Source organism: Lathamus discolor, chromosome 14, assembly GCF_037157495.1.
Source record: "Lathamus discolor isolate bLatDis1 chromosome 14, bLatDis1.hap1, whole genome shotgun sequence".
NCBI classification, from domain to species: domain Eukaryota; kingdom Metazoa; phylum Chordata; class Aves; order Psittaciformes; family Psittacidae; genus Lathamus; species Lathamus discolor.
In genome coordinates, this window is record NC_088897.1 from 7,727,320 (window position 1) to 7,741,600 (window position 14,281).

The 14,281-nt window shown below is 47.5% G+C and overlaps 1 protein-coding gene across 2 annotated transcripts in view; it reads left to right on the forward strand.

Annotated features, from left to right (window-relative positions):
• The first annotated feature begins 559 nt into the window (after positions 1-559).
• The window catches only part of GALNT17 (polypeptide N-acetylgalactosaminyltransferase 17), a 187,282-nt gene continuing 173,560 nt past the window's right edge, over positions 560-14,281 (forward strand). For both annotated transcript variants that reach the window (XR_010615970.1, XM_065694808.1), the window contains exon 1: positions 560-1,040. Coding sequence is in view for 1 of the 2 variants with exons in the window: in XM_065694808.1 (XP_065550880.1) it covers positions 803-1,040 (238 nt within the window). In the remaining variant the exon portion in view is untranslated. The remainder of the gene's footprint in view (positions 1,041-14,281) is intronic.

The window sequence follows — 14,281 nt, forward strand, 5'->3', positions numbered from 1 at the left end:
CCCCGCGGGCTCAGACCTTCCCTCACCCTGCACAGCAGGTGTGCGGTACCGGCGCCCGTCCCCATCGGGACGCTGCGGCCGGCCGGTGGAAGGCGCGGAACCAGCTCTGCGGGGCCGCTCATCCCCCAGCCCGCGGGGCTGGGCCCCTCGGCGCGCTCCGGCTTCCAGGCCGGGATTTGCCGTCAGCCGGGCGGCGGCGGGGCCGCTCTCCGCAGGCGCGGTTGATGCGCGGAGCGGCGCTGCCGGCCCTGCGCGCCCACGGGGCTCCAGCGTGACCTCCCCCCGCCGCCTGCCCGCGCACCGCGAGGGGCGGGACCTGCGCGCGACTCCGCGCCCGCCCCCTGCTCCCTCCCTCCCCTCCCGGCCGCGGTGCAGCGCGGTGGCGGGGCATGCCCCGTCCGCGCAGCGCAGCAGCGGCCCCGCGCCCCCCCGCGCAGCGGCGGAGGCAGGCGCGGCGGCGCTGCCGCAGGGCCCAGCGGTCGCCCCGGAGCCCAGGCGCGGGCGCCCTGCGCGGGGCATGAAGTTGCGCCGGCGGCAGCGCGGCGGCGGGCGGAGCGGGGCGGGCTGCCCCGGCGGCGGTGGCGTCTCCTGTGCGGGGCCATAGCTCCGCCGCGCCTCGGCGAGCCCGCGCTTCTCCTCCCGGAGCCCCGCAGCCCTCCGCGGTGAGCGCGGGGCCGCGCCGGGGAGCGCAGCCCTCCGCGCCGTGGGATGTGCGCGCAGCGGCGGGCGGCCGGCGGCCCGCTCCCGCTCCCTTAGCCCCTGCAGGTAGCGCGGCGGCTGGCGGGGCCCCTTGGGAAGTTTGATGGCTTCTTTGCGGAGAGTCAAAGTCCTGCTGGTGTTAAACTTGATCGCGGTGGCCGGCTTCGTCCTTTTCCTGGCCAAGTGCAGACCTATCACGGCCAAGAGTGGCGACTCGTTCCATGACATCCACCCCAGGGCAGAAGTGGCCAACTTGACAGCGCACGGCATCAGCTCCATCCAGGACGCGGTGCTGAAGAGACTTTCCCTCCTGGAAGACATCGTCTATAGGCAGCTGAACGGTAGGAACAGTTCTGTTGCTTTTAATTGTCATTAGGGTACGGCGCGGGGGTGAATGGAGGAAGTGGGCGCAGGGCTGGCTCGGTAGAGCCGCGCTCTTTCGTTTATTAACCTGCAAACGGAGGCTCAGTGCACTGAATCGATTTAGTATCTGATTTCCAAGTTCCGTTTGTGTTTAAAGCTCAGAGTACATTGCTCAGGATGGGAGGAAATGGGAATAACATAATGCTGCCTTTTAGGTTTGTAATAATGGTCAGGAAATCACAGTGGCATGATTTCTGCATTGGATGAGGAGGGTGTTCAGCAGGCTAACACGGGCTGGAGCTGCACACTGTATATTGATCGGGGGAATGGATTTTACTACCTTGGAGTTTGGTTTAGTGAAAGGGAGTTTTTAAACGGCTCAATTGTGTTGCATCATTCGAGTGCAGAAGGCTGGAAAGCAAACAGCACTTTCTCGAGTAACTTAAGCAAACTGTTCAGTGTTTCCTATGGCTCAGCATTGACAGCTGCTAATTAAAATCTCAAGTAATGCTTCTGTTTATAGCATAGGGAAGGGATTTCCATTAAAATCTCACCAGGTTCAGTAGTTCCGAGATGCAGAAAGGGAGTTTTAAAGATGCCGTGTGGGATAGAGAGACGTGAAGATATGAGGTATCTAGGTGAGGTTTCTAATTAAGACACTGGCTGGGGAAGCTAACTTCTTGGAAATTGTTCCCTGTGGGGTCACAACTGGGAATGTAATCTCAGTCAAGAGCCCTGTTGATGGCTTCCCATCTCTGTAGCTTTAACAATTCAAGTTTGCCTGTATCAGAAGCAGCCCAGTTAATGTTTTTGTCAGTATGATTCTCTCTCCAAGTTTTCAGTAGGAGGCTAATGCACGAATAGGTGTGTGTGGATCTGAAAGCCGCCGTGGCTCCCTGTGGAATCGGTGCTATTGCAATTTTACGTGTGCGCTGAGGATGTGAGACAGGTGCTGGAATACAAGTTATCTTTGCTGGTGCATAGTAGTTGTCTCAATTTGTGTTTGTGCTGTGGGGAGGCACGGTACAAAACAAGAAGCCCTGAGCTAGGTGGGCAAGTATAATTTGCATTATGACTTGATGAAAACCCTGTCCTGGCTGTGAAAATGCTCAGCACCAAAGATGAAGCAGCACTGTTGGGTGACCAGCAAGGTGAAAAACAAGAATCATGAGGAATAGGGTAGGAAACTGGATGTTATTTGCAGTCAAACCGTGAAACTGGAATTGCTGGAGAGAAGTTTTCAGGAAGATTTTAACACTTATTTGAAAAGGGGGAATAGCTGCAGTTTGAGGCAAGAGACCTCGTACTGGGGCCTTAGTATTGCACAAGCAGTCACGATGCCGTCTAGCATTCCTGCAGATACAACAGAGGGAGGGCTGGCACCGTAAGTTATTACCCTTCTTCTGTGGAGATTAACGTGGGACTCCCTTCTCCTGTGCTCTGGGCTGTGTTGGAATAGCTGGTACTTGTGACAGGAGCTGAGTGCAAGGACAGCTCTGAGTGTGCTGCTTCCTCTGTGGGCTGCTGTGGGCACGGTGTGGTGCAGGGGCTGCTCAGGGCTGAAGAGCACTTGTGCACCTGAAGACCAGGGGGGCAGCAAGGTAATAGGGACATTGCTCTATCCCAAGCGTTTTCTTAAGGCAGGCGGAAAGCTGAGCACCTGAATCACAGAATCAATTAGGTCGGAAAAGACCTTTCAGATTATCAAATCCAATCATTACCCCAGCACTGCCAAGTCCACCACTAACCCATGTCAAATGTCAGGTGTGGCATCTTGTCTGGCTGCTGCATGCTGGGGTGATTTATAGGAACACTGCTGAGTCTGGCTGAAAAATAGCTCTGGCATGGCACTTATGTAACTTCGGGACAAGTATATATTTGGTAGTCGTGGTTTAAGCACGTTGGTACATGTGATTTTGAGAAGAGTACAGTGTGCTCTGTTCTTGAAGGGATGTCTGCATTTGTGCGTCAGTGACACATGGCTCTAGAGCAGGTTGGGGGGGCAGGTGAATCCCTATCACCACTAAGAGGAGCCAGTAAAGTGTGCTGAGACAGCCAAGAGATTGCTGTGCCCGAAATGATGTTCATTCTGGGCACCTGGAGAATACCCAGTGCTGAAATCCTAGTTCCTGCTTGAGGTAGGTATGCAACTAGGAGCTCACTCGGGGCCGGGTGTGTGTGTGTGTGTTTGACTTTAGAATAGAGAAGTTGCATGCTGGTGAGAAGTGCCTGACAAAATCACCATATGCTCTCAGACAAGCTGCCTGCAGAGCGCAGCCACCGAGAGAGCTCTCTGTTGTGTGAAGTTATGCTTTTGTTTAAATCAGACCGATGGTTTAGCATGTCCAAAGCCACAGAACATCGTATAGAGTTACCTGCGGGGAGACCCTGCACCTCGGGGAGACTGGGAAGCATTTGGCCAAAGAGAGAAACTAGACCGCAGTTTGGGTGCAGTCAGCTATGGATTATTTTGTGCCTTGCAGGACTTGGCTGGGTTTCAATGGGAGTTGAAGCCATCTTTAAAAAGCAGTCTTTTGAAGAGCTGCATTCTGTAAGGATCAAATGAGCAATCTGACCTTCCTGTAGTATGATTTTGGGGTTTGAATCCTGTAGTGTAAAGCATGTTGGAAAGCACAGCTCTCTGGTGTGGCAGCCCTCTTCTTATGTATATATTTATTCATTTCTGCTAGTTCTGGCTGTGAAAACAAGCTTAAACACACTGCCTTGGGTCTGGTAAAGGAATGGCTTTACACAATCCTTCCTTTTGAAGGACATTTCTCTGCAGTACCATTCTGGAAATAACACCAGGCTCTCTCTTAACTCCTCTCCATGCAAGAAGAGCTGTCGCAGGCATTGCCCCATCTGCCCCATACAGTAACCCCTCACTTTCCAGGTGATGGACCTTGCTTTTGTGGTGTCCTCCAGCTACTCTTAGCTGGGGTTGCCACTATACAAAGCCGTGTCAGCCATGGGGTGCTTGTTTCAGATGGTGGTTGGCACAGTGCCTTGGGGATGCTGAACAGGATCCGGAAGCCACCGCAGCAGACAGTGCCCTTGTTTAGTGTTATCCTAGCTGTAATTCATAAAGTATCTATGAGAAGACTGGGGTTTGTCCGAATTTGTCTACTCAGTTGTCTCTTGGCCTAAAACTGGTTGAGAACTGGATATGTGCTTGGTTCTTTCTGAAAGTTCATTATTGCACAAGTCTTGTGGGTTTTGCTTGTTGCTTTTCTGTTGCTTTCTGCTGGTCTCTAATCGGGTGACTGCCCTGGTTGCCCTGAAGGGCAGGGGAGCCCTTTGATATGGAGCAGTTTGTGTGTGCATGCACTTACCTGAGGATTTGGAGCATTTTTAATGTGTCTAGTCATTTTTATGGATGAAATTTTCTTCTTCAGGAGGCATTCAGAGAAAGCTAATGAAGGTAGGGAAAGAACATGTACACTTTACTGCAGGTATTAACTACAGCTTGTCTTCTTGATCCAAACCTAATTTTCTGTGTGCTGACATTTACATAAGCAAAAATTGTGGTCCAGATTATCTCCAGCTGTATGGAGATCCACACAAATGAACTTCTCTGTTTGGCTCTGTGTTTACAAAGAGGGAGTTTCTGTGCTTGTGTGACAAACCGCTTAGCTAGTGAGGAGCTGGAGTGAATAGAGACTTGAAGAGAACATCCAGCTTTCCTGGCAACCCTGTGTTTCCTAGAGAGTGCCAAGCACGCTTCTATGTACCTAATTCTGTTCTGCTGGGGTAAATGTGGAATCCAGTTGATTACCATGAGGAACTGGGGGAACTGTGGGAATTAAGCATGTACAGGATCCTGAGTCAGCAAAGGTGAGACAGCTTTTTAACTTTAGTGGCATATAGGATGCTCCAGTTTGCATCATGAAACAGCATACAAAGATATTGCTCATCATGAGACCCCTCTCAGTGGGATGCATCCAGTGACCACTGCATGATGAGAAGCTGCTAATCCCTTCTCCTACAAGCAACAGCCTTGTCTGGGTGTTTATAGCAGCCTTCCCATACCTAAAGAGGCTGACAAGAAATGTGGAAAGGGGGTTTGGATAAGGGCATGTAGGGACAGGGCAAGGGGAGTGGCTTTAACTTGCCAAAGGGGAGACTGAGATGAGCTCTTACGCAGAAGCTCTTCCCTGTGAGGGTGCTGAGGCGCTGGCACAGGGTGCCCAGAGAAGCAGTGGCTGCCCCATCCCTGGCAGTGTTCAAGGCCAGGTTGGACATAGGGGCTTTAAGAGTCACAACACATTGTGTATAAGATCAGGGAAAATAAAAGCCATTTGGACATCACTGCAAATGAGAGGCCAGGGCTGTAGAACTGCTGAAGTGAAGCTGGCCAGAAATCAGGTGTACGGTGAGGGTTTGTCTCCTTGTAGTGAAGTGCAGAGAGAAACTGCTCCTTTATCACATGTGAGAAGTTGAAGGGGAGCTTTAAATTCCTTGGTGGTCAAAGAAGCCTGTGCTCAAGTTTTAAACTTGCATCTGTACATTTGTGCATAGAATGATCTGCGCGTGCTGAGGTATGAATAAATGCAATGCCAGCAGCCTCCTGCTTGCAGAGTGTCTCTCACCTGCTTATCCAATTAGGAAATTTAACTCTGAGAAGACTGCATGTGGACACTGAGGCTGCTACTGGAACACAGCCTCTTCCATGCTCTATCCCCCTTGTAAAGTGGCATTTAATTAACTGAAAACACGTTGGAGATATGTGGATTTACTTCCCATAAGGATAAGATAATGCTTATCTTCTGTAGCACTTATCATCCTCAAAGCACATTATGAACTTAGCTAACTAACTCTAAAAATTATATGTGTAAATAAGGCAGATTGAAAGTGGTTCTATCAGCCATTTAGTATGTAATAGTGTTACACCCACAGACTGGTAATATTGAGATGTTAACGGGTTGGTAATACATTAGCTAAAATGCTAAGAAATTCTCTGATTAAGATAAACAACTAAATGGAAATAGCTGACAGTAGGGAAACACTGTTTGTAGGCAGAAGGGCCCAAACTTTAATGAAATAAACCAGCTTTTTATATGAGCACAGCCTCACTGGGTGAAATCCTTTGATAGAAGAGATGGTGCTATGTAGAGGAAGTGACACACTGTGGGGATGTGATGGCTGTATCAGTGGATGGTTATCACGCAGGATCCCAGGTGCTGTTTCCATGTCTACTCCACTACTGTGATATTTCTAAAGTAGAAACTAACTGTATTACTCTGATAAAAATTGCTGCTTTAATATTTATGCTATGCCAGATAGATTTGGTTGCCATGCTCCCATTAGGAGTAACACAAATAAGCAAGATTTAGTACAAGTTCTCAGCCTAAACTCACTCACTTGTGCATAGCCACAGGGTACCTGTGAGCTGCTCTCAGTAAATTACTATCATTTGGGTCTGATGCCATCTAAAGAATGAAAAAGAGAAACATATTTTACAGAAATAATAGAGTTAACAGGTGAGGCTTCAGATAGACATTTAGGAAGCATCTGGAAGCTTAGACATTAACTGACATTTAGTTTACAACCCAGCTGACTGGAAACTGATAATTTTTGGTTTTGATAGATGTTTGGCATCGCCATCAGAATATTCACTGTCATTGGCAATGCATGAGTAATAAGCCACTAACACATTTATCATGCAGAGACAACACGAGATTCATGAGATGCAACAGCAATGACCAGGAAATAGTGACAACATTGGTATTTTGTTCTTGCATATTAATTCAGGTCTGACTAAATGGAGAAACAAAACCTTACCTCGGTGGTAAAGCTGACAAAGGTATCTTAGGTTTATGCTGGCTAATGAATCAGGTGGCTTTTAGGATTTTTTTTGTAAGGGTACTGTTAATAAGGTGCTGTAATTATGTGAATTACAATATTATTTCCAAGCCTCAGCCTGGATCAGTGGTGTGCTGTTGTGTCTACGGTAAGACACATTTGGATTTGGATGTATTTGGCAAAACAAAGGGTATCTATTGAGTAGCATTTCAGTGCCCAAAGGCATCCTGCCTGGCTTCCAGCTGCCGATGCAGGAGGGCATGTCCACAGTGTCACATCAGCTGAGCTCACCGAGCATCTTGGGCACCCTGAGGCCTCTTGGATGGCAGCTGAGACAACAGAGTCCCCTTGCTTGTGTCTGGTAAATCTTTCACTTCTGTCAGTGAGAACGGGTAGGCAAAGTTGGCTTTAGCCATGTGTTGTCAATGTGGGATTTGGTAGAGTCCTTCTGGTCTACTCTTGGCTGCCATCTTCCTTCATGACTTCTCTCCTGGCAGAAACAACATGCCATTTCTCATACGAAAAAGCTGAATGCTGCCTGTGAGCAGATCTTCCCTGTTAATGAGGCAGAGCACTAAAGAAAACTGGAATAAGCCTTCTCAGGTAATTTTGTGATTTATGCTACTAATCTTTATCTAAAACTGAACAATCTGGTCCAGATGTTGTGGAGGGCTGCCAGTTCCCAGCTCCTATAGATACTCCTGAATCCCTGGGCATTCTGCACCTTCAAGTATTAGACTCAAAAGGGAGATTTTTATTGGTAAAATGTCCTTACTGAAGTCTGCAAAAAGCTGTTCAAGCTGAATACACATCATAGTGACCCTGCTATGAGTCAACAGCAGTGATTCAACTTCAGTAATGTATCATAATGGTACAATGCTGTTTTTCCTAAACAGTTTTGGGAGTACCAGCAACTGTATTTTCTACCCCCAATCCCTGTGGCCAGATTTCTTCAAGAATTTATTGAATACTTTACATCTTACTGCTCTAAGCGTAGCTAGTTCTGCCTATAAATCTAACAGCTATCGACCCACATTCTGACATTCACTGGTGGTTATCTAAAAATGATGTGGTAATGATGCAATGAGAGCCCTATGTAAAACCTTATGTGCAAGGAGAGGGCTGTGCTGAGCCTCCCTCTGCTGCCACTGAGCCGTTACACACACTGATTCTGATGCTGTCTTTGATGCTTATGTTGGTGGGGAGATGCAGAGTTATCTGAAAAAGACAGTTCCCTAAAATCAGGAGTGCATTGGAGGAAAACCATCACACTTTGCCTTTCCATAGAATTCCAGGCTGGTTTGTGTTGGAAGGGACCTTAAAGCTCATCCAGTTCCAACCCCCTGCCACAGGCAGGGACACCTTCCACTAGAGCAGCTTGCTCCAAGCCCCTGTGTCCAGCCTGGCCTTGAGCACTGCCAGGGATGGGGCAGCCACACGACCCTCACAGGGAAGAACTTGTGCCTAAGAGCTCATTTCAGTCTCTCCTCTGGCAGTTTAAAGCCATTCCCCTTGTCCTGTCCCTACAAGGCCCTTCATTGTTTTGAAGATACTTGGAACAGGCATCAAAGAGCAACAGAAAAAGTGAGAGAGATGCTTGACTGTCTTCTTACTCCTTACCATAATGAATGACTGGAATGTGGCCCTAATTAAGTGATTACTACTCACATTATGACCCTGCCCAGCCTGGTACATGGCCCATATATTTAGTGCTATAAACCGGGGAGAAATAGACCATTCCCAAAGTGCTTATCGTTTAGCAACATAAATCATGCAAGAGCACGAAGCAGAAGATGGGGGTAGAATTAGACCTAATGTCTTGTTAATTCCCTGTGGCTTTTGTATTTAAGCTCATGTTGGTTTAAATATATATTAATTATATATCAACTAGGGGAGATGCATAAGAAAATAATAGAGCAGGAAGATGTACAAGTGAAGGTGGAAGGAGGGGGGACAGCAGAGATGGTGAGAGCAGAATGCTGGGGTGAGGTTTCACCCAGGAGTAACATGCTGAGCCAAGTCATGAAGCTGGAGGGTCTCTGTGGGCCGAGGGGTGGAGAGGGGGGGAAGGCAGCATCCTCTGTCTGTGTATATCCTCAGGGTTTCTGCCTTCAGAAGTTTTCCTTGCTCCTGTAAGTCATGAAGGACAGCTTCAGTATTTGGTCCACAATTAGGAAAATATCCACCATGCACTAATTCGTAAGGAGACACGCAGCAGGACCTTGGGTGTGGGAAGGTGAGAACCAGACATCTGAGTCTGGAGGAGCAGATGCTGGTGGTGGAGCACATCCTGGCTGTGGAGCAGATGTGGTGGTGGGGCAGGTGCTGTTTGGATTTGATTGACCCTGTGCAGTGCCCAAAGGGACAGAGCTGGTTTTTAAGCTCTGCAGGTGGAGGTCAGAAACAAACTGCACTGTTTGGAGAAATAAATGAACCTAATGGGGCAGGGGTGGGTGAGCTGCTTTCTCCTGTGTGCAGGGTTAGGGTACATGGTGCAAGCATGGTGCTGTTTGATTAGTGCTGTGGTATGAAAGGACAGTGTGACACCTGTATCATGCAGATGATGTATGGGGTGTGCAGACAGCTCTCATTTAGGAATCTGCCCCTGTCAGGAGCATCTAAAGGTAAGTAACAGCTTTCACAGCGTCTTACATGGAAGGTGTTACTGGGGTCAGGTCATATTGACTTCGGTTGTCTTTGGATCAAGCACTGAATCAATAAGTGACTTTCTGGGGGAGTTTAATAGCTCTTCTGCGCAGACATTAAAGGGGTAGGCAGTAAAATGGGATTTGGCGCTTTCATCAGTCTTGTCTGAGGAACTTGCTCAACTTCCAAATACTAATTGATGCCCTGTTCCCACCACAAATTTTCCTCCCTGCTGGTGCTCCCTGTTGGATCCTATGGACCAGCATCAGGCCTTGCAAATTAGAACCAGGCTGCAGTGAGGAAAGAGGCAACGAAAGGAAGGGAACAAAACTTTGACATCGCACCTCAGTTTGAGGAACCAGCATAATTTATGCTCTTTGTGCAGCTGTTTGGAAAATCCTGGAACTCCCTCGAATGTCCAGCTCTGATTATCGTTACTGGAACTGTATATCCAGAAATACTCAGCTCCAATTGTGAATTGTGATTACTGGAGTTGGATAGCCAACAAAAATAATTCACTCCAAAGCTGCATACCCAGGTGTGGATGCTCTGGTAGCATCTTATTCTGAGGCTGCCCAGCCTTTTCCATCATAAGAATTGCTTTGATTTGTTTATAACTTTTCCAGTTGGGCTGAGGTGATCAAATATTGTCAAGATCACATTTATCTTTAATCCCAGCAAACTGGTCCAGATGTTTTTGGAAATGATATATGAGGAAAACATGTTTCCATGGAGGGGACAAAAGCTGGTATAAAGGGAGGAGGATGGGAGGGACTGAACTGTCTGCTCCAGAACACTGGTGCTGAGAAACTACAGGAGCAGGGAAGGGGGAGATGAAAAGACTGATGTGGTGGGCAGCATGGGAATTGGTGGGGAGGGGCATGGGACAAGGAGTGCGGGCAGGCACTTGGGCAGGGAGCAGTGACCCTGTGCAGCATCTCTGGTTTGCTCCAGGGATGCTTGAGTGTAGTGCGGTGGCTCAGTGGCTTTGTTACAGGTAGTGGAAAAATGGCTTTCTTCAGAAAAGAAAGTGTTATTTTCGACTTAATATTGCATAGAAATGAAGTACAACTGAGGAGATAGGTTCCTTCTAGAAACCCTGGTGCCGAATGCGGTTCTTGGGTGTTTCTGCTGGTGTAGCGATTAAAGTGTTAGCCTTGCAGAGCATCGGGAAGATGTGTGGGTATAAACCAGGGCAGGTATTATTAGCTGTGTAAAGCAAAACAATACTGTCACTGTGGAAAAATTACAGGGTTTGTGCTGAAGCAGATATTTAACCTTTGTTTTTACAACTCCAGAAATGAAGCAGTTTGTTTCTTAATGTAGGCTTAATCCTCAAAGTGTGTGCTGACTGGTTTTTCCCATCTGAATGTATGAAAGGCTGGGCTATTAAAACCTGCTTTAACGATCTCTTTTCCCATAACTCCTAATATTTGCCATTTACTACTTATGATGTGCCTAAGTAGTTCTCATTTGTAGTAGGTATTTTAAATGCTGCAGATGTCCTAGTTTCAGGCTAACTGCTGGTGACTGTGTTCATTATGTCTGAGAATCGAGTAGTGCGGGTGACTTCTGCAGGCTGGCATTAATGCTCACCTCGTACTGTTCTTCATTAGAAGGGTTTTGATATACAGGTCCCCAGTGGAAGCAGAAATAGTTGGATTTGGCAGAGGAGCAGCAGTGCTGGAGAGCACACGTATCTCTTCAGTGAGTGTTGTTTTGGGGTGTAAGTTCATGGCAAGTCAGAGAGGGCAAACTGGGGGGGGGGGGGGGGCTGGTGTGAGGCACGTTTTTGGGAGTTCCTGTCCATTTGTCCTTAGGGTTTTCCAACACATTTACAGTAGAGGAAATGTGGCTGTTGGAAGGGGTCAGTCTGGGCAGTGACTTTGCAAGCACCTTGTGGAGAAGGTCTCTGCCTGATCTTATCTCGACCCATGAGCCTTGTGTTCCATTTTCTCTCTCCTTCCTGCTGAAGAGGGGAGTGACAGAGCAGCTTTGGGGGGCACCAGGCCTCTAGCCAGAATCAACCCATCTCAATCTTACAGTCTGGCCCTCACTGCAAAGCAGAGAGCTGAGAGTGCAAGAGAAGTGGTGATAAAAAAGAAGAACCTGTAAAGTGCAGGTTAGGAAGCAGGGGCTGTACTTGAAGGAAAACACACAACCCGGGTGCTCTGCAAGCAAGGAGAGGCTGTTAACTCAGTTGTCTGTCCTCCCCACACATCATTTTACCTTGAATTTTACCTGTTGGGTTTTTTTTCTTCTCTTTTTTCTGAATCCCATTTCTCAATCACCTTCACCAGAGGCAACTCCAGCTGTGACTTGACAGCTGCTGCTGTCTTCTCCAGCATGTGCTGCCAAAAGTCCCAGTTGATTCTAGGGCTTAAGGCACAATGCTGTCAACTTTCTGTGTTTGTTTCCTACTATAAAATGCTACATATTAATATTAATAATGCTCTTTCCAATTTGAGAAGCCTCCAGGCCTATTGCAGTTATGTTCTTTTTAAACCTCAGGTTTTGGCAGGTATGTCCTGGCAGTAAACACAGCTTGTGAGCATGTCCCAGCACACGGGCAATGCTTTAGGCTTGGGTGCACTGGATAGCACTCAAGTCTGGAACCGGATCCTTAAGTTATTAAGGAAGCTTAAATGTAAGTGAAACTTCGAATATAGTCCTTTCTCTTCACATCCTGTGAAATAATTCATTCTGACTTGGAAGAAGAGGCTCTGGTGTCAGGGGTACCATGTGCTGCAGGTCCTCCCCATGCTGAGCATCACCAACCAGCAGCAGCTCCTCTGGCACAGACCTCATGTGCTGCCACATTGACTGAGCAGCTTTCTTGCTCCTTAGCCATAGGCTGCCTTTCTGCTGGCTGGAAGGCAAAGTGCTGCTGCTGTAAGAGGCAGCTTCACACCTACAGCCTCTCTCTTTCCTTCACAAGTTAAAAAAAGAGGATATTTTTCCTTTATGCCTGCTTCTTCCTTTGCATTTCTCACACCTCCACACTGAACCTCGGCTTAAAATCTTAAAGAACTGAAACTTAAATACTTAGGGTTGGAAAAAGGCAAAAAGCTGATCCAGGAGTCTTCTGACTGAATCAATGGAGCAAAAGAACGGGCTGAAGTGGCACAATTGTGAGTTAGGAGAACTTTGCTGATCGTGCTGTGTCAGGCTCTTGCACCAGGTGATTATCTTCTGAGGTGCATAAGGCAAATGCTTTTCCAGGCTTAGGAAATTTCTTTATACTTGAATTCTAAAGTGATAGGGTTTTTTTTCCCCTTTTCTCTTCTTAAGACAAAATTGCTGGTGGGGCATTCAAGCACAAATGGAATTCTTGTGGTTCATTTTCTTTGACTCATTTTTTGGATGATATTAGTAAAACCTTCTCAGCATTTGCCTTCTGTGGGCGCTGGAATTCCTCTTCATACCTTTAGTTGTATTTTCTGGGAGTCTCTCATGGGGATGGCTCAAACTGGTGGTGGTGTTTAAAACCCAGTAGCTGGAGTGTCTGGATTGTAAATCCTGCTGCTGAGTGGATCCTACCTGTGTCCCTTCATGGGGGTGGGTTGGGAATGAACCCAAGGAGCTCGCTTCTGTCATTATGGGTGGAACCTGCATTCTTCCCAGGGATTTCAGCAGGGTTGTGATTGTGCTTGTTTTATGCCCTTTATTAAATGACACTGTGAATTGGAAAGCTCTATGTTAGGTTAAAGAAATGAAAAGGTAGAGCCTATTTTTCAGGCTGAAATTGGTATCATTGATATCTAATTCAAAAGATTTTCTCCTCTTTCCCCCTTTGCGAGGTCACAAAGACCTTCTGTATTCCATTTGCATTTTATTATCTGTTGGGGATTGGACTTGTAGCTACGTACCGCATTCAGACCTAACTGTATGGCAGACACCTTGCAAGCTTGCATTCCTTTTTCATGTTTCGTGGCTATTTTTGACAAGTAAATACAGTTTCATATTTATACCTATGGCAGGAATAAATCAAATTAGTCTGAAATTAGCCTTTGCTCTTACAATGCTTTGCACATTTCTAGTATGTAGGAGATAAGGCAGGAGAGGAGCAAACCTGCTTTGAAGCCGAGCTGATTTCCATAGCAGGCAGAGTGACCTACTTAAAGGGGGGGGGGGGGGGGAGCAACCAGAGTCAAAAACTGGCTTGTGATCTATTTAATTCAATTTCCAAGTCTCTGTGTCAGTGCTCCCTTGTCTGAGCCCTCTCCTGACACTCACCTGACAGCACTGAGGAACTCGGAGCTGAAGAAACATCATTTGTCCTGCAAGGATCCCCTTTGTATTAAAGAGACTTGTGTTGGTGTGGCCATGGGGATAGAACCGTGCTCAGCGCTGAGGCTTTTGGTAAATGACAAGATTCAGACAGGGCTTTGGGGGAATGTTAATCACTGTTGAACATTTGTAGGAAACCTGCTTCCTTGCTTCACTTAAAGGAGAAGGAGAGTGGGGCTCTTGAGTATCATGTTCAAGAGTACAGGATGTTTGGGAACATCCGTGTGGAGAATTGCCACATGGTGCAGCAGATCTGGAGATGCCCCAGGAGGTGGGTTGGAGCAGCAGATGGGCGTTGAGGAGCATTGGCTTCTGTTTTACACACTCCTTGTTTGATATCCAGGAGGCTCATGCGGTCTTATGTGTGTATGCACCATCGGAAAAGCACTGGCTAGGTGGGTATATGGTTTGTGGCCTCTGTTGTCTGAAATGGACTCCCTTAGTAGTAGTCCAGGTCTCACGCAGGTCTGCTACCATCTTA